Source organism: Doryrhamphus excisus, chromosome 10 (genome assembly GCF_030265055.1).
Source record: "Doryrhamphus excisus isolate RoL2022-K1 chromosome 10, RoL_Dexc_1.0, whole genome shotgun sequence".
NCBI lineage: Eukaryota > Metazoa > Chordata > Actinopteri > Syngnathiformes > Syngnathidae > Doryrhamphus > Doryrhamphus excisus.
In genome coordinates, this window is record NC_080475.1 from 16,315,756 (window position 1) to 16,334,130 (window position 18,375).

General features: G+C 43.0%; 1 protein-coding gene across 11 annotated transcripts in view; it reads right to left on the reverse strand.

Moving 5' to 3' along the window:
* prdm16 (PR domain containing 16) overlaps positions 1–18,375 on the reverse strand; it is a 193,157-nt gene that overhangs the window by 86,422 nt on the left and 88,360 nt on the right. For 8 of the 11 annotated variants that reach the window (XM_058083292.1, XM_058083290.1, XM_058083288.1 and 5 more), the window contains one exon: positions 13,071–13,510. In XM_058083292.1, the coding sequence (XP_057939275.1) occupies positions 13,071–13,510 (440 nt within the window). Of the gene's footprint in view, positions 1–8,225; positions 8,247–13,070; positions 13,511–14,666; positions 14,819–18,375 lie in introns of those variants that run through there. The other 3 variants (XM_058083294.1, XM_058083293.1, XM_058083297.1) reach the window with 3 other exon arrangements.

Consider the following 18,375-nt stretch of genomic DNA (forward strand, 5'->3'; position numbering starts at 1 on the left):
TTACAAGTCTTAACATTAACATGGTCGCATTAGCATATTTGTACAATTGATGCATACAAGATGAGGCCATTTATATTGAAAATAATGTAATGTCAAATATAAGACAATAAAAGATACAACTCAATGGCTTGAGGTCTGAAAAGAAACATATGATCTATTGATGAAGTTGTCGATTTATCTATATCAGGTAAACATAAATAAAAGGCTTACAGCACACTGGAGCACACTGGAGTGCAAGGGCAAGTTCAAGTACACCGCAAATAGTTTGGTGCCTCCTTGGACTCTGTGGCCATATGGCTGGTAAGCACCATGATTAATGGGAAATCTGGGCTGATATTAGGGCTATTTGACTGTGTTAATCACCTCATGCATGTGGAGTCATATCCTTTGCACTTCTGGTGTTGACAGCACAAGTTACAGAGACTGACTTTACACTATAGAGACAACGGCGACCCCTAACCAAAATGAATGTATGATGTCCTTGGCACATACACAGTGCCTCCCCAATGAAAGAAACACAAAGTGGTTAGAAAAGATATCCACCTTGTCAAAGACGTATCTGAGAGCCGAAGGGAACAGGAAGAGTTGTGTGAGGGTAGTCCAGAACCAGGGATGAGAAAAGAGTAAGTGAGCCATGTGGAGGAAGCCAGAGAGCGAGAGGTGATCGTAAGATGACACTCTGCTACCTTCCCTGACCCGGCTGTCAGGCCACTCTGTTACGCGAACAAGATGGGAGGTATTAAGTGGCCCACTGTCCTGCCAGGTTGAGTTGCTGATCTACTAGCCTCAGTGGAAAGGCAAACCCCATCTTCACTTCTGAAGGGGGGAGTTTGTTTTGATTTCAGTCTTGTCTTTCTCACCGACAAACCTGAGAGGCTCAATTAATCGGAGGATAGAGTGAAGGGAAATAGGGCGCCTTGCCACTTGAACATTAGAGCTTTAAGCCCGCAACGGTTGGGCAATTCTCTCCCCATGACTTGGCCGGTAAGGTAATGCCGATATGCACAGTAATATACATTTTGGTCAGAATGAATGATCACAAACAGATCATTTTATTTGGTGTCAGGATATTTATAGAAATATTACCACATGGATCAAAAGCCGACATGTTGAGCGAAACCAAGAGGAACAATTTGCTCATTCTCAACCAAGACCTGGAGGCTTTGGATGAAGGGGGGGTAAGAGACACCCAATATCCAAAATCCCTCTCTCAGGGCCATCATGTGAAGAATTCCCCCCCTTTCTCCTCCTCCCGTGCCCTCCCTCTTTTCCTCTTCTCGTCTTTTCTTTTTTAATCAAGCCGTCTGGGGTTGTCAGGTCTTTTGAGATGAGGACTCCCAGCCATGTGAAAAGTTAATCCCTTGTGGGCCTTCTTCTCCGTAGCGCTCATCTCCCTGGGAACACTGGTGGTGGCTTGCAGGCAGGTGGCGGTGGGCTGATGGGGGATGTGAAGGAGGGACGTATGAAGGGATGTGGAGGGTGGGATGTACACAAGGCCACCCTGATGAAGGGACAACGTGGTCCAGATCGTCTACAATTCCTCTCCCTTAACTTGGAGGCCCACATTTAAACTTGGACCCCCGTCCTACTGCTCTGGCCTCTCCTCCAGCATCCTGCCACACTCCTCCAGCTCTGCCCCAATCCCCAACTACAAGGCCTTTTGATGAGGTCCCCTGCCTGGCTGACAGAAGGCCGGGATAAAGCGCAGAGAGGATTTGCTGCATGGAGTGCTTGTCGAGTGGCTTCTAAAGGATGACAGTCGCTCCCATTGCAGAGGGTACTCCTGGTGCATTGTGCCCCAAACTTCCCTTGCCCCCATCCCCCAAACTGTCCTCTGTGGGTCACTTAACTGTGTGTGTCCATGCAACAACCTCAAGTCACTCCTTTTAAGCATTGACGGCTATCAGATAGAAGCAAAACGTGGGGTTTGATTGGTCAGGGCGCCTCAGTGGAGACACAAACTGTCTCTTTGTTCAAAAAACTTCAAATAATTCATATTAATTCCTCTCACAAAAGCGTTCCCTGGTACTAAGAAGACAGAGCGCTACTCACTTGAATGCGTTGCTTGCTCTGCATTTTTTTTCCCTCCTTGGCCTCCCACTTAGAGCCAAGTGCCATTGGAAATATAGACAGGCTCAGTCAGCCATCTTAATCCTCCTTCCCTGTCCATCTCACGCTTACTCAGTCCTGCCTGACCCCACAAACACTGTCATGCTTTCATAGATGCACACACACACTCATTCGCCTACCCCCTCCCATCTGATGTGGCCCTGAGCCTCTCTGTCGTCTTGAGAAAAGAGCTCGAGTGATAGAGATTCTACGTTGGAGGTGTGTACGAGGAAAGATTCGGGAGTTTGTAAAGGTCAACGCGGACTTTGTTCAATCTGAGGGTTTATCTCAGCGACAGCAGGGCAGGACAATGGGGCCGCTTGCCGTGCAACAGAAACCCTAGCTGTGGTGGCGAAATTACTTGGCTGATAAGACCGAATTAGAAGCACCAGGCCCCTGGAGGCCAGGAAAGGAGTGGGAGGGGGTTGGAGATACAAAACTACAGTATTTGAAACGTAGAGTAAACAGTATCATAAATTCAGGTTGTCCAACGGCGATTTCCTGGCAAATGATGCACTTCAACATAGGAATCTTCTATGCTGCTTATCCTACCTAGGGTCACGGGGGTGTGTTGACACCCTAGACCGGACGCCAGTCAATCTCAGTAAATACGGCCCCAGGTTTGTCTGAAAGCGATAACTTGTATCAGCACACAGAATCCATGACCCTCTCTTGCATTCATTAGCATTCAATCATGTTTATTCAGAAATTTGGATCCTGGGGAAGAACCAAACATAAAAAGGACTGCCAAAATCTGTAAAAACTCTAGATTAGTTATGTTTTTTAAACTACATCCTATAAGAAATTCCCATGAGAACAGGCTGATCCAGAACAGAATGTGTTGGGGTAAAGCGATCCAATAAAAACGTGTGATAATCCCTCAGTAGATGTTGATTTGCTGTGCTTCTCAATTTGTATGAGCATGTTTGAACAGTGATCAGGGATTGAATAGAAGCAAATAGGAAACAAAAAGATTGAAGGTGACTCATGTTTTGTCCAAAAAAGAGCAGAAGATGTAGGAGGTGCAAGTTCTGCTTGAGTAGTTTGGCAAAGCTCATCTCAAGTACAAGTTCAAGCTGAGATAGTGTGCTTGTGTTTTCCTATGGAAGAATGGATGTCTCTGTTTTCCAACTTGGACATATGTCAGTCATTTGTTGATAAAGTTATATCGTAACACTAGAATTAGCAAAATAACAAAATTATTGTCACGAGCCACAATCAACAAGGACATGTTTTTCTTTTGTTGTTTGGGAAAAGCTTTTCTTATTATGTGGTCACATGGTTTAGAACTAAGAGTCTCAGGGAAGTATTTATCCTGCACCTCATTGGTACTGGGTGGCACACTGCATACCAGCTTAACCAACGCCACATCCCACCCTCTCTGGAGAGTGACACAGATCATATGATGTGTGGTGGATTGAATGGCTTGTCTTTCATTTAATTACTAAAGTTTGGGGCTTTTTATTGCGTTGTGGTGTAGCTCTTTTTAATTTACCATGAATTCAGTCTTTTGGGAAGAGCTCAGAGTAGAGCCGCTGCTCCTTCGAGCCACTTCGAGATTGCTCGGTGATCAAATCAGGATGCCTCCTAATAGACACGTCCCTGGTGATGTTCTGGGCATGCTCAGCCCAGGGGAGGCCTCGGGGTAGACCAAGGACACACTAGAAGGATAATATCTCGCAGTTGGCCTTGGAAAGCCTGGGGGTCTTCCTATGGCTTTTACTACAAATCAGGATTTCTCCTTATCCTAGATGACTTTGAGGATTAGGTCTGGATATGCTGCGCTACGAAGCTGGTTCACCTTTTAGCATCACTGCGGTAACTTGCGTACTGGAACCTGCAGGTTAGGTTTCACTATACAAGAGCTAAAACCAGTCCAGCCCAATGGGTGAACAGTGGGTGATAAAGATCCTGATAGTGGTGGACTTGCTCATCCCGAGGACCTACCTATTTTATGGGGTGGCTTGGCACTCATAAATAAATATGATCGGTATCAGCCGATTCTCATCCCAGATGATCGGTAGGGAATCGGCAGCATAAAACCCAATCCAATCCACTTTATTTATATAGGACATTTTATAGTATATAGTTATAGTTTCCAAAGTGCTGCACAGACTAGTAAAATAAAAAGTAAAAATAAAATACAATAAATAAAGGTACAAATTGAATTTAATCCAAAACTAAAAGATCAAATAAGAAATAAAATAGTGAAATAGATATTCAAATATTAAAAACAAGAAGCAAAGCAATAAAAGTATAAAAAATAAAACCAATTAGAATAAAAAGAAAGAACTAAAAGACACAGGACCATACGACTCACTTTGAGTTAAAAGTCAGAGAATAAAAGTGGCTTTTAAGACGAGACTTAAAGCTTTCCATGTTGGGGGCCTTTTTTACCTGGGGAGGTAGGAGTTCCATAGCTTGAGGCCAACCACAGAAAAGGCTTGGTCTCCTCTGGTTTTAAGTCTTGTCTTAGGCACCACAAGTTGGAGCTGGCCCTCAGACCTCAGTGACCACGCTGGAGAGTAAATTTGAATGAGGTCCGAGATGTATTTGGGGGCCAGCCCATTCAACACCTTAAAAACAAACAATAAAATCTTAAAATCAATCCTAAAGCAAACAGGCAACCACTGCAGGGAGGCCAGAATTGGAGTGATGCGTTCCCCCTTTTTGGTTCCTGTTAAAAGTCGTGCCGCAGAGTTCTGGACTAATTGTAAGTGGGAGAGAGACTTTTGGCTAATTCCAGAGTAAAGTCCATTACAGTAGTCCAGACGTGATGAAATAAAAACCCCATCAGCACATCAGTATAACTGGTGTCATTAATGATGTGGCAAATGTACACATTCACGGCCCAATAATTACCATCCACCCCTAGTTCATCCCATATGCACATGTGGAAGGTAAGTATCTCGGAAGGTACTGGACTAAATTCGGAGTCTTTCTCCTTGAAGAAGGTCTGTGCTCCATGAAGGACTATTGTAAACATGATCAACATGGCTTTCACATGAAACCCAAGACTGTTTCAATTCGAATGGGACCAACCAGATTCCTTCCAAAGGCCAGTGATCAAGTGACGCGGTGATAACAATGCACAATCGTGCAAAGGCAACATCATCCATTTGTTTAATCTGTTAAATTGGAATCCTGACACAAACCAAATTAAGCTATTACAGCAAACTTCCAGTGAGGGCTGGATTTAGTGGAGGAAATCTGACAGATTTAGGATTATGTGCAGTGTGGCTGAATGTCTAAAATGATTAATAGACAGAGGTGAACAGAGCGGGCCTTTCTGCACAAAAGATATGAGCGCACTTCCACTGTGGTGCTGAAAATACGCTAAAAATGGCATCGTGTCACAATGAAACAAACAACAGCTTTTGTAATAGAACTGTTAATCTCAACATTCTTGCATTTGTGAAATGTTCCAATACCGTGTGTGTGTAAACATGTTTAGACCGTTTCAAATACAGAAACCTTGTAAATAACAGGAAGCTACTTCCTTTTTTCATGTCGTCATGTGTGCACTCAATACTTCCTGCTACAGTACCTGAACTAAAAACTTCATAATATATATATTAAAGTCAGATGTTCAAGTTGATGTAACATATTGATAAAAAATCTATAAGGAGAGAATTGTAAACACAGTACTGCATTGGGCTCTCTTGTGTATCCGATTAAGGAGGATGCTAATCACAACAGCCATGGGACCCCGATTACTAGTTCACCACCTCGTTTCAAGGCACAGAAATGTTAAGCCGCAAAATGAACTGCGGAGAAGTAATCGGGAATGGGAAGAAAGAGTTCCATTGCTTTGGAGAGCTACAGCCTGGTCGCAGGCAAATATAGCATTAGCTAGAACATGCTTTTATTTTGGATTGTTCGATTTTGACAAGGTTAAAATCCCTTTTGTATTGGATCAATTGGTTGTAGTCGCGGGTGAGCGACCTCTCGATCCTAATGTAAAATAAATAAAGTAAAATAAACCATTTATGAGGGAGGAAAGGAATCAGTTGAATAAATAAATGTAATCACCAACATAAACAGCGTTTGATAAATGTGGTCATCTCATCGTCTGCTAAAGACTGGTGTCATTGTCTGCTCCTGCCCCGAGGCCCTACAACTGATGGGACTATTCATCAAGGCGGTGATGAACGATGGTGGTCCATCTAGCTACTTAAGATTGAGAGCGCGGGGGTGGAGGCGTGGGACAACAGTTACCTGGGCTTTGCCACAAGGGAGCGATGGGCAAGATGTGCCCGTTTTAAATGGATGTCAAAGTAAAAGTGCAAAGAGGAACCTGGTGCAATAAAGGACAGCATTTTGGAAGACATGCGAGAAGCCAACTGTGTGCGGGAGGGGGGCTACTCATGCAAACTAGATGGTTGGCTGGAGTGGTTGGTTTCTGAAATCAATAACCAGGTAATAAAAGCCCAAATCCCAGGGACAATATTTGTCAAGTTCTACTCTCGTCAAAGATGGATGACTTTGCGCTGCGTATTTCCTTGGAAGCCCCGCAGATTCATTTATAAACTAATTAACAGATGCTGGTAATGAACAAATGATAAGGCATCAGGCTTTTAATCAAACCTGACAATTAATTTGCTGCCCCCGCTTCCTCATTATCAACTACCATGTTCATTGAGAATAATTGACAAACATTCTCACTGTGGCACACGAGAGAGTAAAAAAAAAAGACTAATGCTGCCGCGGTGATTCAAGGGGCAACAGTGACCATATGTTTAATATTAGATGGAATCTGCTCCACTAGAGTGCTCCGAAAGCTGAGAAAATTGGATTAAATTGGCTAATGGCATGTTTAAAACCTACATAAAATGAATGCGAGTGGAAGATATTACAGCACACAGGCTGAGGCGACTTTTGGGCTTATTCTCCCTCTGGTGTTTTTGTGTAAATTTGGGGTTTGTTGGTGGATAAGGTGAATAATAGTCATTGGAACCCTGCACTGTTTGATATCTTAGATATCCTCTCTTAATTCATTTTGGCATTATACGCGTGCAACCCGCCTTGAAGAATATGCAGATAGATGGTATTTAAGTTGACACGTTTTTACATTTTGTCACACCCCAAATGTATATTTATTAGATCTTTATGTCCTTATGGTTCACATATAATGTTTTCTTTAGGAAGCATAACAATACCTTAATTTATAACCTTATAATATACAAATATCCACTGCTACCTCTAACCAAAATAGGAAAGAACACAGTGGCCTGTTTTTTTCCTTTTAAGTGACGTTAAAGAAGAAGTGCTCTCATCTAAAAGCCATGTTCATCAGAATACGGCTCTGATTTGATTACTAAAAGACATGATAATGACCCCATTTATGTGAAGAGCTTCACTCTGGGTTCAAAATGGTGAGCACAGTAAGAGGGTTAAGTCAACTACAGCTAACGTTAGGACTGAGCATGGAAAGATTTGATGAACAAAACATCCTAGCCACTCAGTGTGAACATACTACACGGAGACACATTGACTAATGAATCGATCGAATCATTCTGCTCAAAAGCAAAATTAGATTTTAGGGCCCTCAAACACAGAAAAAACAATTAATTACTTTCCTTTTTTAAGTTAATTGCTCCTGGGGGCCCCCTGGTGGTCATTTGCTGATGCCTGGGCTCTGCATTATAACTTGGTCAAAAGCTTCCTCGTCCACAGTTTGCAGAACATCTTCTTCTTGGTTGATTTTGACAGTTTGAAACACCCACTACTGACTCCTAGGGGACCGATGGGCAACAGCAGGCGTAAGCTGTCAAGTAGCAGCTAGAGTTGGTTGGACTGTGGGAGCCAGATGATGAAAACGTAAAATTCAACAGTATGTGTACAGCTTTAGTCATCCCTGAATTGTGGACATTTGGATTTGTGGGAAACATTTGGGGAAGGCCCTTTACACTTCCAGGCTCTACTGCACTCCGGCAGTGCAAAAAACAGTTCAAAAGACATGCTTGGATGAGCTTGGAGCAGAAGAAATAGACTCATGAGATAAGCTAGAGCAGAGAATGTCAGGCTGGATGAAGAGACAAATATTGCTACAGATTCACGCCATATTTTCTTCCATTATCACTACTGAATGTCCCAATTTGTCCCCTGCTGTGTACCTCCACAGCCAGTCCCAGGAGTGCTTGCTCAGCTTGGTCTCAAGTCACCAAGTGCCAAATAATCAAGATAAAGAACACGTTCCTGCACAGAACAAACAAATCAGACACGTTGCAAACCGCCCTGCAGGGATATCTTGAAGCGTAAGAACTTGGTCATCAAGCCTCCTCGGGCTAAACACAAAAGCCAAGCAAACAGTGGCAGAGGCGAGAGGTGGGTCAGGACAGATAAGTGTCAGGGTGTGCCAGGACTTCTTCGCCTAACGTTCACACACATGAACATTAGCTAGGCTCAGCGGTGAGGCGGCAAACAAAAACAAAGAGCAAGAGGTGAGGAGGAGGTGAGAGAAGTGAGCTGCCAGGAGAAAAGATTTATGATCAGAGGCTGGGTGAGGCAAACGCATTGATGCCATTGCCTGATGGACATATGTCACGTAGCGACTTGGCTACATGAGAAGGCCCGCCAGACATCTTGGCCTATCGCTATGTCAATAGTAGGGTAAACAGAAGAGCTCGGATCTTTTTTTCTCCCTCTTTCCACACATCACAGGACGAACGGCACTGATATGGAAAATCACCCCACAAAAGGTCAACAGAAGAAGAATGCCGGACCGGGAGAAAGAAGTTTGCCCGGCAACAAAGTCATTCTGAGGTCTGCAAAGACAAATATGCCTGGGAGGAGGCCATGGATGCTATGAGGGACATTTTGTGTGTGAATACTAGACTGAATGTGACTGGTCACTTCATTAGAAACATCTACTTTAACTAATGAGAGCCAATACAGGAGCTGTATCGAATGTTTGGGCCATTGTAGTATTTATTATTTACCCCTTCGCCAAGTCTCAACAATTATTGATATTTTAACTTTTTTTGTATTTAGCATGTTTGTTAACATTTTCGAGTGAATAAAGTGATTACTGGTTTATTAAAGATACCTTTGCTCAAAACACGCCGGTCTGTCGGACAATCCCGAGAACCAGAAAGCTGTATTTGGGGTATGGGGCCTTTTCTATTGGGGCTCCAACACTGTGGAATGCCCTCCTGCTTCCTCAGTAGAAATGTCCCAACTCCAGACTTATTTTTACACTACATTTACATTTAGTCCATAGTATTCCTAGCCTGTTTGACTGCCAGGGTATGAGTATGGTGGGTATGGTGGGGTATGGTGGGCTATGGTACCTCCATTGCTCTACTCAAGGTTAGAAATAAGGACATTATCACTTTTTTTACATTTTTGCCAAACATACCCTGTGTGTTGCCTTTTCCTGCCAAGGAGACTTGGATTATTGAGTGAATAGCTGCAGCCATTGTATCATGACATGTCTGCATCAATAGGGGAAGTCAAGCCATCTAGTAGCCAGATAATAGCAGCAGTCGCTCTCACAGAAGATCTGCACACTGGACCTTTTGGAGGGCTTTGTCTCACTCTGCCCGCTCAGGTCTTTCTATCCTGAGGGTTTAGCAACCCATACATACACAGTCACACACACATACTGTACACTTGGGGCCCGGGTGTTCTATCATGTTGTGCTAAAGGGGAAGCATAATGGTTTTTAAATGGATGACTCGGTGCCGGCCCAAAGAGGGAGCGTGAGACAGAAGAGAATGGCTACATGGCCTGCAGCAAAGTAGCTCTTAGATTGAGCTGTCCGTCTCGCTGAAATGAGTCTGAATTAACACCTCTTTTAGACCCCTGATGCACGAGGACAGACAATAGCGAGCGTCCTCTCAGCAAGCGTCCTCTGTACCAACGATTCTTTCCACCGCTCCTCTCCCATCGAGACAACCTATCAATCTCATTTTCATTGAGGGCCACATTGCAGTTATGGCTGCAATATCATTACATAATTTGCCATGCATTTGATGATTATATTTGTACTAATAAATTCAGAAGGTCAAGGTGATGAGCTGATATTCAAGTAGTCATTTTCATAACATTTCAAATGACTTGATGCATGTCTTGTTCAAGTCGGTGAAAATTATCCTAAATAGGAACATAATATCGCAATGAAAAAAGCTAATTAAGTCTGTTAAATTATGACAAATAAGCGCAAAATATTTTCATTAGAGTCACAGGTGTATGCTGGAGCCTATTCCAGCGGACTTTGTGAGGCACAATGAAAATGATCCTAAATATGAACGTAATATCGCAATGAAAAAATCTAATTAAGTCTGTTAAATTATGACAAATCAGCGCAAATTATTTTCATTAGAGTCACAGGTGTATGCTGGAGCCTATTCCAGCGGACTTTGTGAGGCACAGTTCACCCTAGACTGGTGGCCAGGGCACATATACACAAACAACCAATCACATTCATCCCTATGGACAATTTGGAGTCATTTGGGCAGATGAAGTGTTTTAGGTAAGTAGTATACTGAATCATTCAATGCATGACTGCTGTCTGTATTGGCATCAACATTACCAATAGGTGATACAATAATTGACCAATAATTGTATCAATAGGTGATACAATAATTTGGATTGTATATGATCAGCCCTGATGATGGTTATGCATTATTTTTCTTGCCCATATTTCCAAAGTGAGAATTGTCTTGTCTTATTTCACATAGGTTGTCTATTTGTCTAAGAGCAAAGGCAGTAGATGAGTGGATGGTGAAAGGGGTTTCACGGGTCTCCTCTGGGAGTCTGTCGATGATTATCAACAGGCTGACTGTTATGACTATCTGTGATAAGAGTCTGGGAGGAGGATAGCCCCTGAAGGCATCCAGCCCCAAAGCAGACAGGATATGTGAAGCAATAATAGAGCTTGAACCACAGCCATCCAACGAACACCGAGGAGGCGAGACAGATCAATCCCTCATATGCGGTTGGGGAGAGAACACCACATGTTTTACCTTGAATGGAAACAGAAGGGACCTCGGGGAAGCACCCTCATCTAAAAGTGATTACTTTGAAAATGATTATCAATTAATAACACCAAACATAATGTGAAATATCTTATAATAACGTCACATGCGAGGTGATTTCTCATGTGGGTGTATTATGTTAGAAATAGTTGCTCTTTCAGTTGGCTAAACCTTGACCAATGAATATTCAACAGTAAAGTGGTCAGGGAAAAAAATAATAAATAGTTAGCGTCATTTTTGCAGTGGTGCCCTTTGCACCTTGAATGGCAAAGCATAATATGAATATTAAGCAAGGAAAGTTTGCAGCCAAGCACACGGCCGCTCAGCGTGTATGCACTGCTGTGCTTCAATCACCAACACAGTCCTGGTCCTGATAATGGAATAAACGTTTTTACTTTTCTTTGGCTTTTTTGTGACATTACTTATTACATGTTATTACTTATTACATGTTACATGCAAGTAAATTGACTCACACAACAACACCATCTCTGCTCTCCTTGGGATGGCTGTGTCTTCCAGCACAAGACGTCGAATGCTGACGCCAAACGAGAATCTTGTTGCAAAATCGAGATCTACGTATCCACTCTTCCGTCTGTGAAAAACGCTGAGACTAGCCATTAGCGAGGTTGTGTTAGTTAGCTAGTATCAATGCGAAATTATTCATCCTTAAAGAAAGTGTGGGCGGCACGGCGGTCGAGTGGTTAGCGCGCAGACCTCACAGCTAGGAGACCAGGGTTCAATTCCACCCTCGGCCATCTCTGTGTGGAGTTTGCATGTTCTCCCCATGCATGCGCGGGAACTCCGGTTTCCTCCCACATAGGCTAATGTGCTAATTGGCTAATGCTAATGCTAGGCTAATTGGCGACTCCAAATTGTCCATAGGTATGAATGTGAGTGTGAATGGTTGTTTGTCTATATGTGCCCTGTGATTGGCTGGCGACCAGTCCAGGGTGTACCCCGCCTCTCGCCCGATGACAGCTGGGATAGGCTCCAGCACCCCCCGCGACCCTCGTGAGGAAAAAGCGGTAGAAAATGAATGAATGAATAAAGAAAGTGTTTTATGTTAATATTTGCCAGTGTCTGGAACAGATGAACTGGATTTGCATCCGGTGTTCCATTATAGTTTGTTCTGGGATTCATCTGACCTTCTGGGCTGGATAAGGATGCTAACCCAAGTTTCCTTGCAGGCCCCACAGACAGAGACAGACAAATACTGTAGATTGATACGCATGGGTGGAGGTCTGTGCTTTCTTCAGCAGTGCCAATACTTAGCTACAGTGTAACGATCATGTCAGGAATCCTACATAAAATCAGCAAAATGAGAAACAGGGTCAAAAAATGTAATGTCTGATTGGCCATACGAGGGAGAAAAGGGCGGACAGAGTCTATCCGACTTTTTTTTTTTTAACAAGCTTACTGAGGCAACTTCAATATCTACTAATGTCATGTCAAAATGAAAATTAATAGCACAATATGCCGCCATCACGTTCGGTCACGCTTCTTCCATTTCCATATCAGGTGGCGTGACCAAATGAGCGCGCCTACACAGGCCGACGCCTAGAAAAGCTGATACCTCTGCTAATCAGTGAGATTTTTCCATCTGACAATGCTGTGCAGCTAAATATGGAGACGAGTGTGTTTAGCATGTGTGTGTGCGCACAGTTGCAAAGATGAGGTCCAATCACGAGACAGGGATGCAAATAGAGCTGGCTGGGCTCTGATGATGAGATAGAAGCCTGTGAATGAACAGTGATTGCTGGAAATGTGAATGTGTGAATACAGAGCGTCTCATTCATCACTCTGCCTCTTCAGTGGAATACACTGCCCTCTTTTGTGTGGCGAGGCAACATCCTTCATTCAATATCAGATGCACTTACTGTATGAGGACCATAACACAGATGAGGTCAAAGGTGAGGAACAGTTATTCGAAAGATGAAGAAGCTAAAGAATAGAAGCTAAAGAAGCTAAGCTTGTTCCTACCTCCCATCCGAAGGAGCTGCCTTTGCCCGTGGTGTGCAGACCAAACCTCTTGCCAGCGCCGATTCGGGCCTTGGCCCAAACGCCCAAGCCCGCACCCGGAACAGAAGACTCCCGCAGTTCCAGATCACTGGGAATCGGAATGTCGTCTGGAATGTAGACGGGTGCTTCATAAGGCGAGCCTTCCTTGGGTGTGGTGAAGTCCTGGTCATTGCTACTGCTGTTGTTGTTGTGGAGGTGATGGTGGCTGCTGCTGTAGATGTGGGGGTGCAGCAGGTGGTGGTGGTTATTCGGGTGGGAGGGAGTCGGTGAGGGCAGAGGGGACATGTTGAGGATGCCGTCTTCTGCGTCATCTTCTGGACTGTCAGTGCAAATGCCACCAGCCGCCAAGCCCGGGAGGTCGGCCTCTGTGTCGTACATGCTGTCCACTGGCTCACTGTCATCTGAGAACAGATAAAAAGGTGCAATGTAGAGGTTGTAGTTTGTTGTAGATGCACTGAATGAGCCAATCAAACACTTCACTGCAAATATAGGAGCTCATTTGCAGGACACATCATCCCTTTTTGTTCTTTGAAAACATTTGGCCTCCTATCCACCGACAGATGTGGCCTGTGAACGTTGTTAAATTAACTGACATGTAAGTTTTTAATGAGAAACATGAAACTAGGAAAGCACGGGAGGGACGCTGCTCAACGCTTGGAAAAGAAAGCCGTGCAGCCGCTCCATGCATCTCCAGGAAACCAATCACATAAAGTTTTTTATGACCGATTTTGCGTCATTCTGCCATTTTTCTAGACTGGAAAATAAGACATTTTTAAATGATCACTGTTTCATAGGAGGCTGGGTGCTGGTGCACGGCTCCAACTGTACAATCAAAAGTCTTTTGGGGCTGTTAAACACTTTCTTTTCCATCCTTCGCTATCCCGCCTTTTTCTGGCAGTCGACCCACTTAGAGCAATTTTGACAAGCAGCAAAAGCATTTGAAAATTAAATAAACTCTATTTGGCTTGAACAGCCCCTGTGCACATAAAAATTACTTTGCAGAATGTACAATGTTCTTAATGCATGAAAAGAAAAAATATTACCCTGCACAGCTTTGAATTTTTCTCAGCTTTATAAAGCAAATTGAAGTTGAATACTAGTCTTACATCGAATTTGCACATTCGTCAATACAATAATCGCAATAATTAGTTCCAGAGCCAACCATGATGAGTGTAAATTGAATATTTTACAGCATTGAAAACCGCTTTCCCACCTTCTAAATATGTTTTGACCACGATTAGAGTCCTCCGTGCATGAACTAGTCACCTTTATACTCGTATTACTTAATACAGTTGACATAATAAGACTAAATAGTGAATATGTTGTGGAGTTTTAGCTTTACTGTCGCAACAGTAGCCTGTGTTTCTGTCCTCAAAGATCCTTAATTTAAAAGTAAAATGTGCTTTAGCATTTTTATATTCATATTCATATATTTTTAAATTTTTATATGCCTATATTCATTTATATATTTTTGAAAAAAAAAAAAAAAACACGATAGAGGGAAGTCACGAAATTGTGCCACAAAGTGATGAGGGACGATGGAATACAACTGATCACCTTTACCGGTCACGACCGGGCACAGCCACGTTGCAATGCGACCCCAGGATGCAGAGATGAGGACCAAGTGCAGGTCAAAACATTTTTAATGATGCCAATACAGTAGCAAAAGGGATTCAGGCAACTAAAAGCCATAGAGCACACATGCATGTCAAAAGCTCAATGCACCAACAAAGGAAGAAGCACCCGGCTGATCTAAATACAACAATCAACAATTACTACCAGGTGCGCAGAAGAGGGAAAGTAAAAGTAGCAGAAAACTGAACAGATCAACACAGGAAATATAACAAAATAAGAGCACGAAACCAGGAACTAAGGCTTAACAAGTGAAACAAAAACTGCCTCACAGGCAAAAATGCAGATTGTGACATTACTCCGTTTATCATATATATTATATGTATCTTCTCACTATTACATCTACATGTATACTCAGTGGGACTTATACCAGCAACTCCAGACAGTCAAAATCAGCATTACAAAAAAAGAGCGGAGAAAGAGGAGGAGACCCAGAGTCTAAAAACTGCAGACTGAGCTGCTTTTAAACATGTGAATGTTAGCTCTGAGTCTCAGACCATCCAAAAAGAGATGTCAGCTTTGCCTCCCAGAGGCCCTCTAAGAAAACAGTCTCGCCAGATAGTGCCTTGGACTCCCGGGTCCCGATGTTGTTCTTTCTCTCTCTGCTCCTCTCGCCATCTCCTTCCCTTTCACAGGCAGGTATTTAGCCTGATTACATCAGGGGTCAATCATTAATTCACACCTTGGGGGTCCCCGTGTTGGCTGTGGTCACAATGGGTTGCTTGTTCAGTGGCTGTTATTCCAGTGGAAAACGACGCCGCTTCGCCACAGAGCTGCGCACAGGCCACATGTAGGCATCCCATGTTGTTGATAAATTCTAAATACACGGCATAAAGCCATAAGCCCTTTGCTTTGTAGCGATGCATACATCAACAAAGATTTTAGGGCAGGTACAAGCACAGATCAGACCACCGCACAAACACATCTGGAGCTCTGACTTGACTCTCAAATGAGAGACCCCATTGTGTTGTGTATCATATAATGGCTGCTAAACAATCCATTCATTACACATTATTTCCCATGCAAAATATGCTTTAAAATTCTGAACAACGACCATCACAAAAGAGATTGTATTTAGCTTTGGATCTTACGATTTTCCACTGTATTTGCAAAGGTATGGAGAATTCTGCTAATGTTGTAGCGTTGCCATGGCAAATTAACTTGACACGGGGCTGAAAATCAGTGGTTTGATCACAGGTTTCAACAACGGGCAAATTGTTGTGGGGTTGTGTTTAATCAGAGCTTTCCAGACTTAAACGCACAGAGATAACAATCTCAAGTTATTTTCTGCTGTCTGAATGGAAGTCCGCAAACACATGTGGCCTGCACAATAAGCTACACCATGAACCCAGGCTGAGCAGCACATTTCACTGTTCGCTGGAAATCGGTTCAGAAATCTCTAAACGAGACCGAATGCACTCATTGGAAGCGATTAAAAAAATAACAATGGATCTCTGTTAAATTGTAATCCAACAATTCTAATTGCAGGCACAAATACAAGCACAAAGTACTCTGTGGAGCACAGGCCTAAAACAGCAGTTTAGCAGCCAGAGCCAGCTACATGGCTTCTAATGCATGGTTGTGGCTAAGATAACAATAAAACAGCGCACACGTCCAACACACACACACAGACTGTATCTTTGTCCGGCCGTAAACTGATCTGGTTCAATTCACAAGGAAAAGCCTGCCACTGGTGAAAAGACAGTATCCAGGGAAAAGTCGAAACTATGCACAATCCTTTCACTGCCTCCAAATATGGGAAAAGGCTCAATCATATAAGGGGAAAATGTAGATGATGGCGGATATGAAAAATGGGGGAAAAGTATAGCATAGCCGGGTACAATATGTGGCAAACGCAAATTTGGTTAATTTTTGCAAACCGTAGGAGAAAGCCACATTAAAACAATGGAAGAGTCTCCTGAATTCATTTGATTTTATGTCATTAAGGACATACATTTTACTCAAAGGGGGACTGACGGCAGCAATAAATAGGGCCAATGCAGCAAAGTGGAGACTGTGGAGTATAAGTCTGCAGCATCCAGAGATAAGGAACAGCAACAAAATAATAATAAAATCTACGCAACTAATGAGCGACCAGCAGTGGTTCAGGTCACACACTCGGAGTAGTACCCAATGGAAAAGCTTCAACAGGAAGAAGAGCCATGGCCAGCTGAGGAGGTACCATCCCCAGGACAAGGGACAAAAATGGCAAAAAACTACATGACTTGACCTCTATAAATGATCCTGGACAGAAATACAGCTGCAATACTCAAACAAATTAAGTTTATGCGTGTTTTTGTGAGTGAGAGGGGTGTCATTTATTTCAAATTACGCACAAATGGAACAAAAAAAAAGCAGAAAGTATGGCGCTGGTTACAGGTAAGGTGTGTGTTTTTTGTGTGTTTACATGGAAGTAGTGAGAGTGCAATGGGGCACAGCCGGCTACAATAGCAGCAAGCCATTCCGAATGAAAACAGCACACAGTTTCCCCTTGTAAAAGCACCAGGGAACATTTCCAAGCAGCATTCAGAGCCCCAAATGCAGGCTTCCTCACAGTAAGTGAGCTCATAAAGAGATGGAGGACGCAAATGGCCGAGATGAGTGAGGAGACGCAGGATCTACAGATGCCTGTTTCATATAAATGTACTCTACTGTGCAAAAGTCTTCAGCCGCCGCTACTTCTATTAATTACTGGCTCTTTTTTTATATATATAAATTGTCTACTGTTTGTCTTTATTCTCATAGGATTATAGTCCATCTACTGTTTTTCTATTGATGTTACAAATACAGTTCATTACTATTTCAATATATACGAAACAAAAAGTGATATCTATGATATTCTCAAACAAAAAGCTTGAATTCATTTGGTCAAGGAAGAGCAGATTGGAGCTTTGTATGCGTTCACCTGCCAGCTTGCACGTTTGTGTAATGCACTGAAACAACACAGCTGATGTATTGACGTGTTATTTGTACTGAAAAGGCCTCAAGGCTAGTAGTATGTGTGTGTGTGTGTGTGTGTGTGTGTGTGCGCATTTGGGTCTGATCAAGCCTCCAGGCAAATAGAAGACAGCACATAGTTTCCTGCTGTGGACCGTGGCCCTGCGGTCCCCAGGGGCCCGAGGGCCGAGGCTTGGCGCAGACTTTTATTAACAGGGGAGATTAATAGCACAGGAGGAAAACATGTTCACAAGCATGATAAATATTAATAATAATCAATACTGAGTTACATTTGCTAAATTGAGTTGCAAACATTGCCCGAGGGGAGATGAGGAGAAGGTAGGAGGAGGAGAGTGAAAAGAGGGTAAACAGAAACAAAGGAGGGGGAGCATGCACTTCATTCAGGACCTGCACTATAAGATATTCATGCAAAATGTAAAAAAAAATAGATAATGTTCAATTTTGATTGAGACTGTCAGAGCGATATTAACATTATGTTTATAACTGCCGTGGTTTGCAGTGGTATACAACCTCCCAAAGAGAAGAAAGGGAACAAGTGAGTCTTGTATGACCACCAGCACGGATGGATGTTATCCAACATGCAAAAGCTTTCATAAATCAAACACATGGTTCCAGTCCTCTTTAACAGAGTGCATTGCAGCTTTCTAAAGTGGAAAAAAGTCTGATTTATGAACTC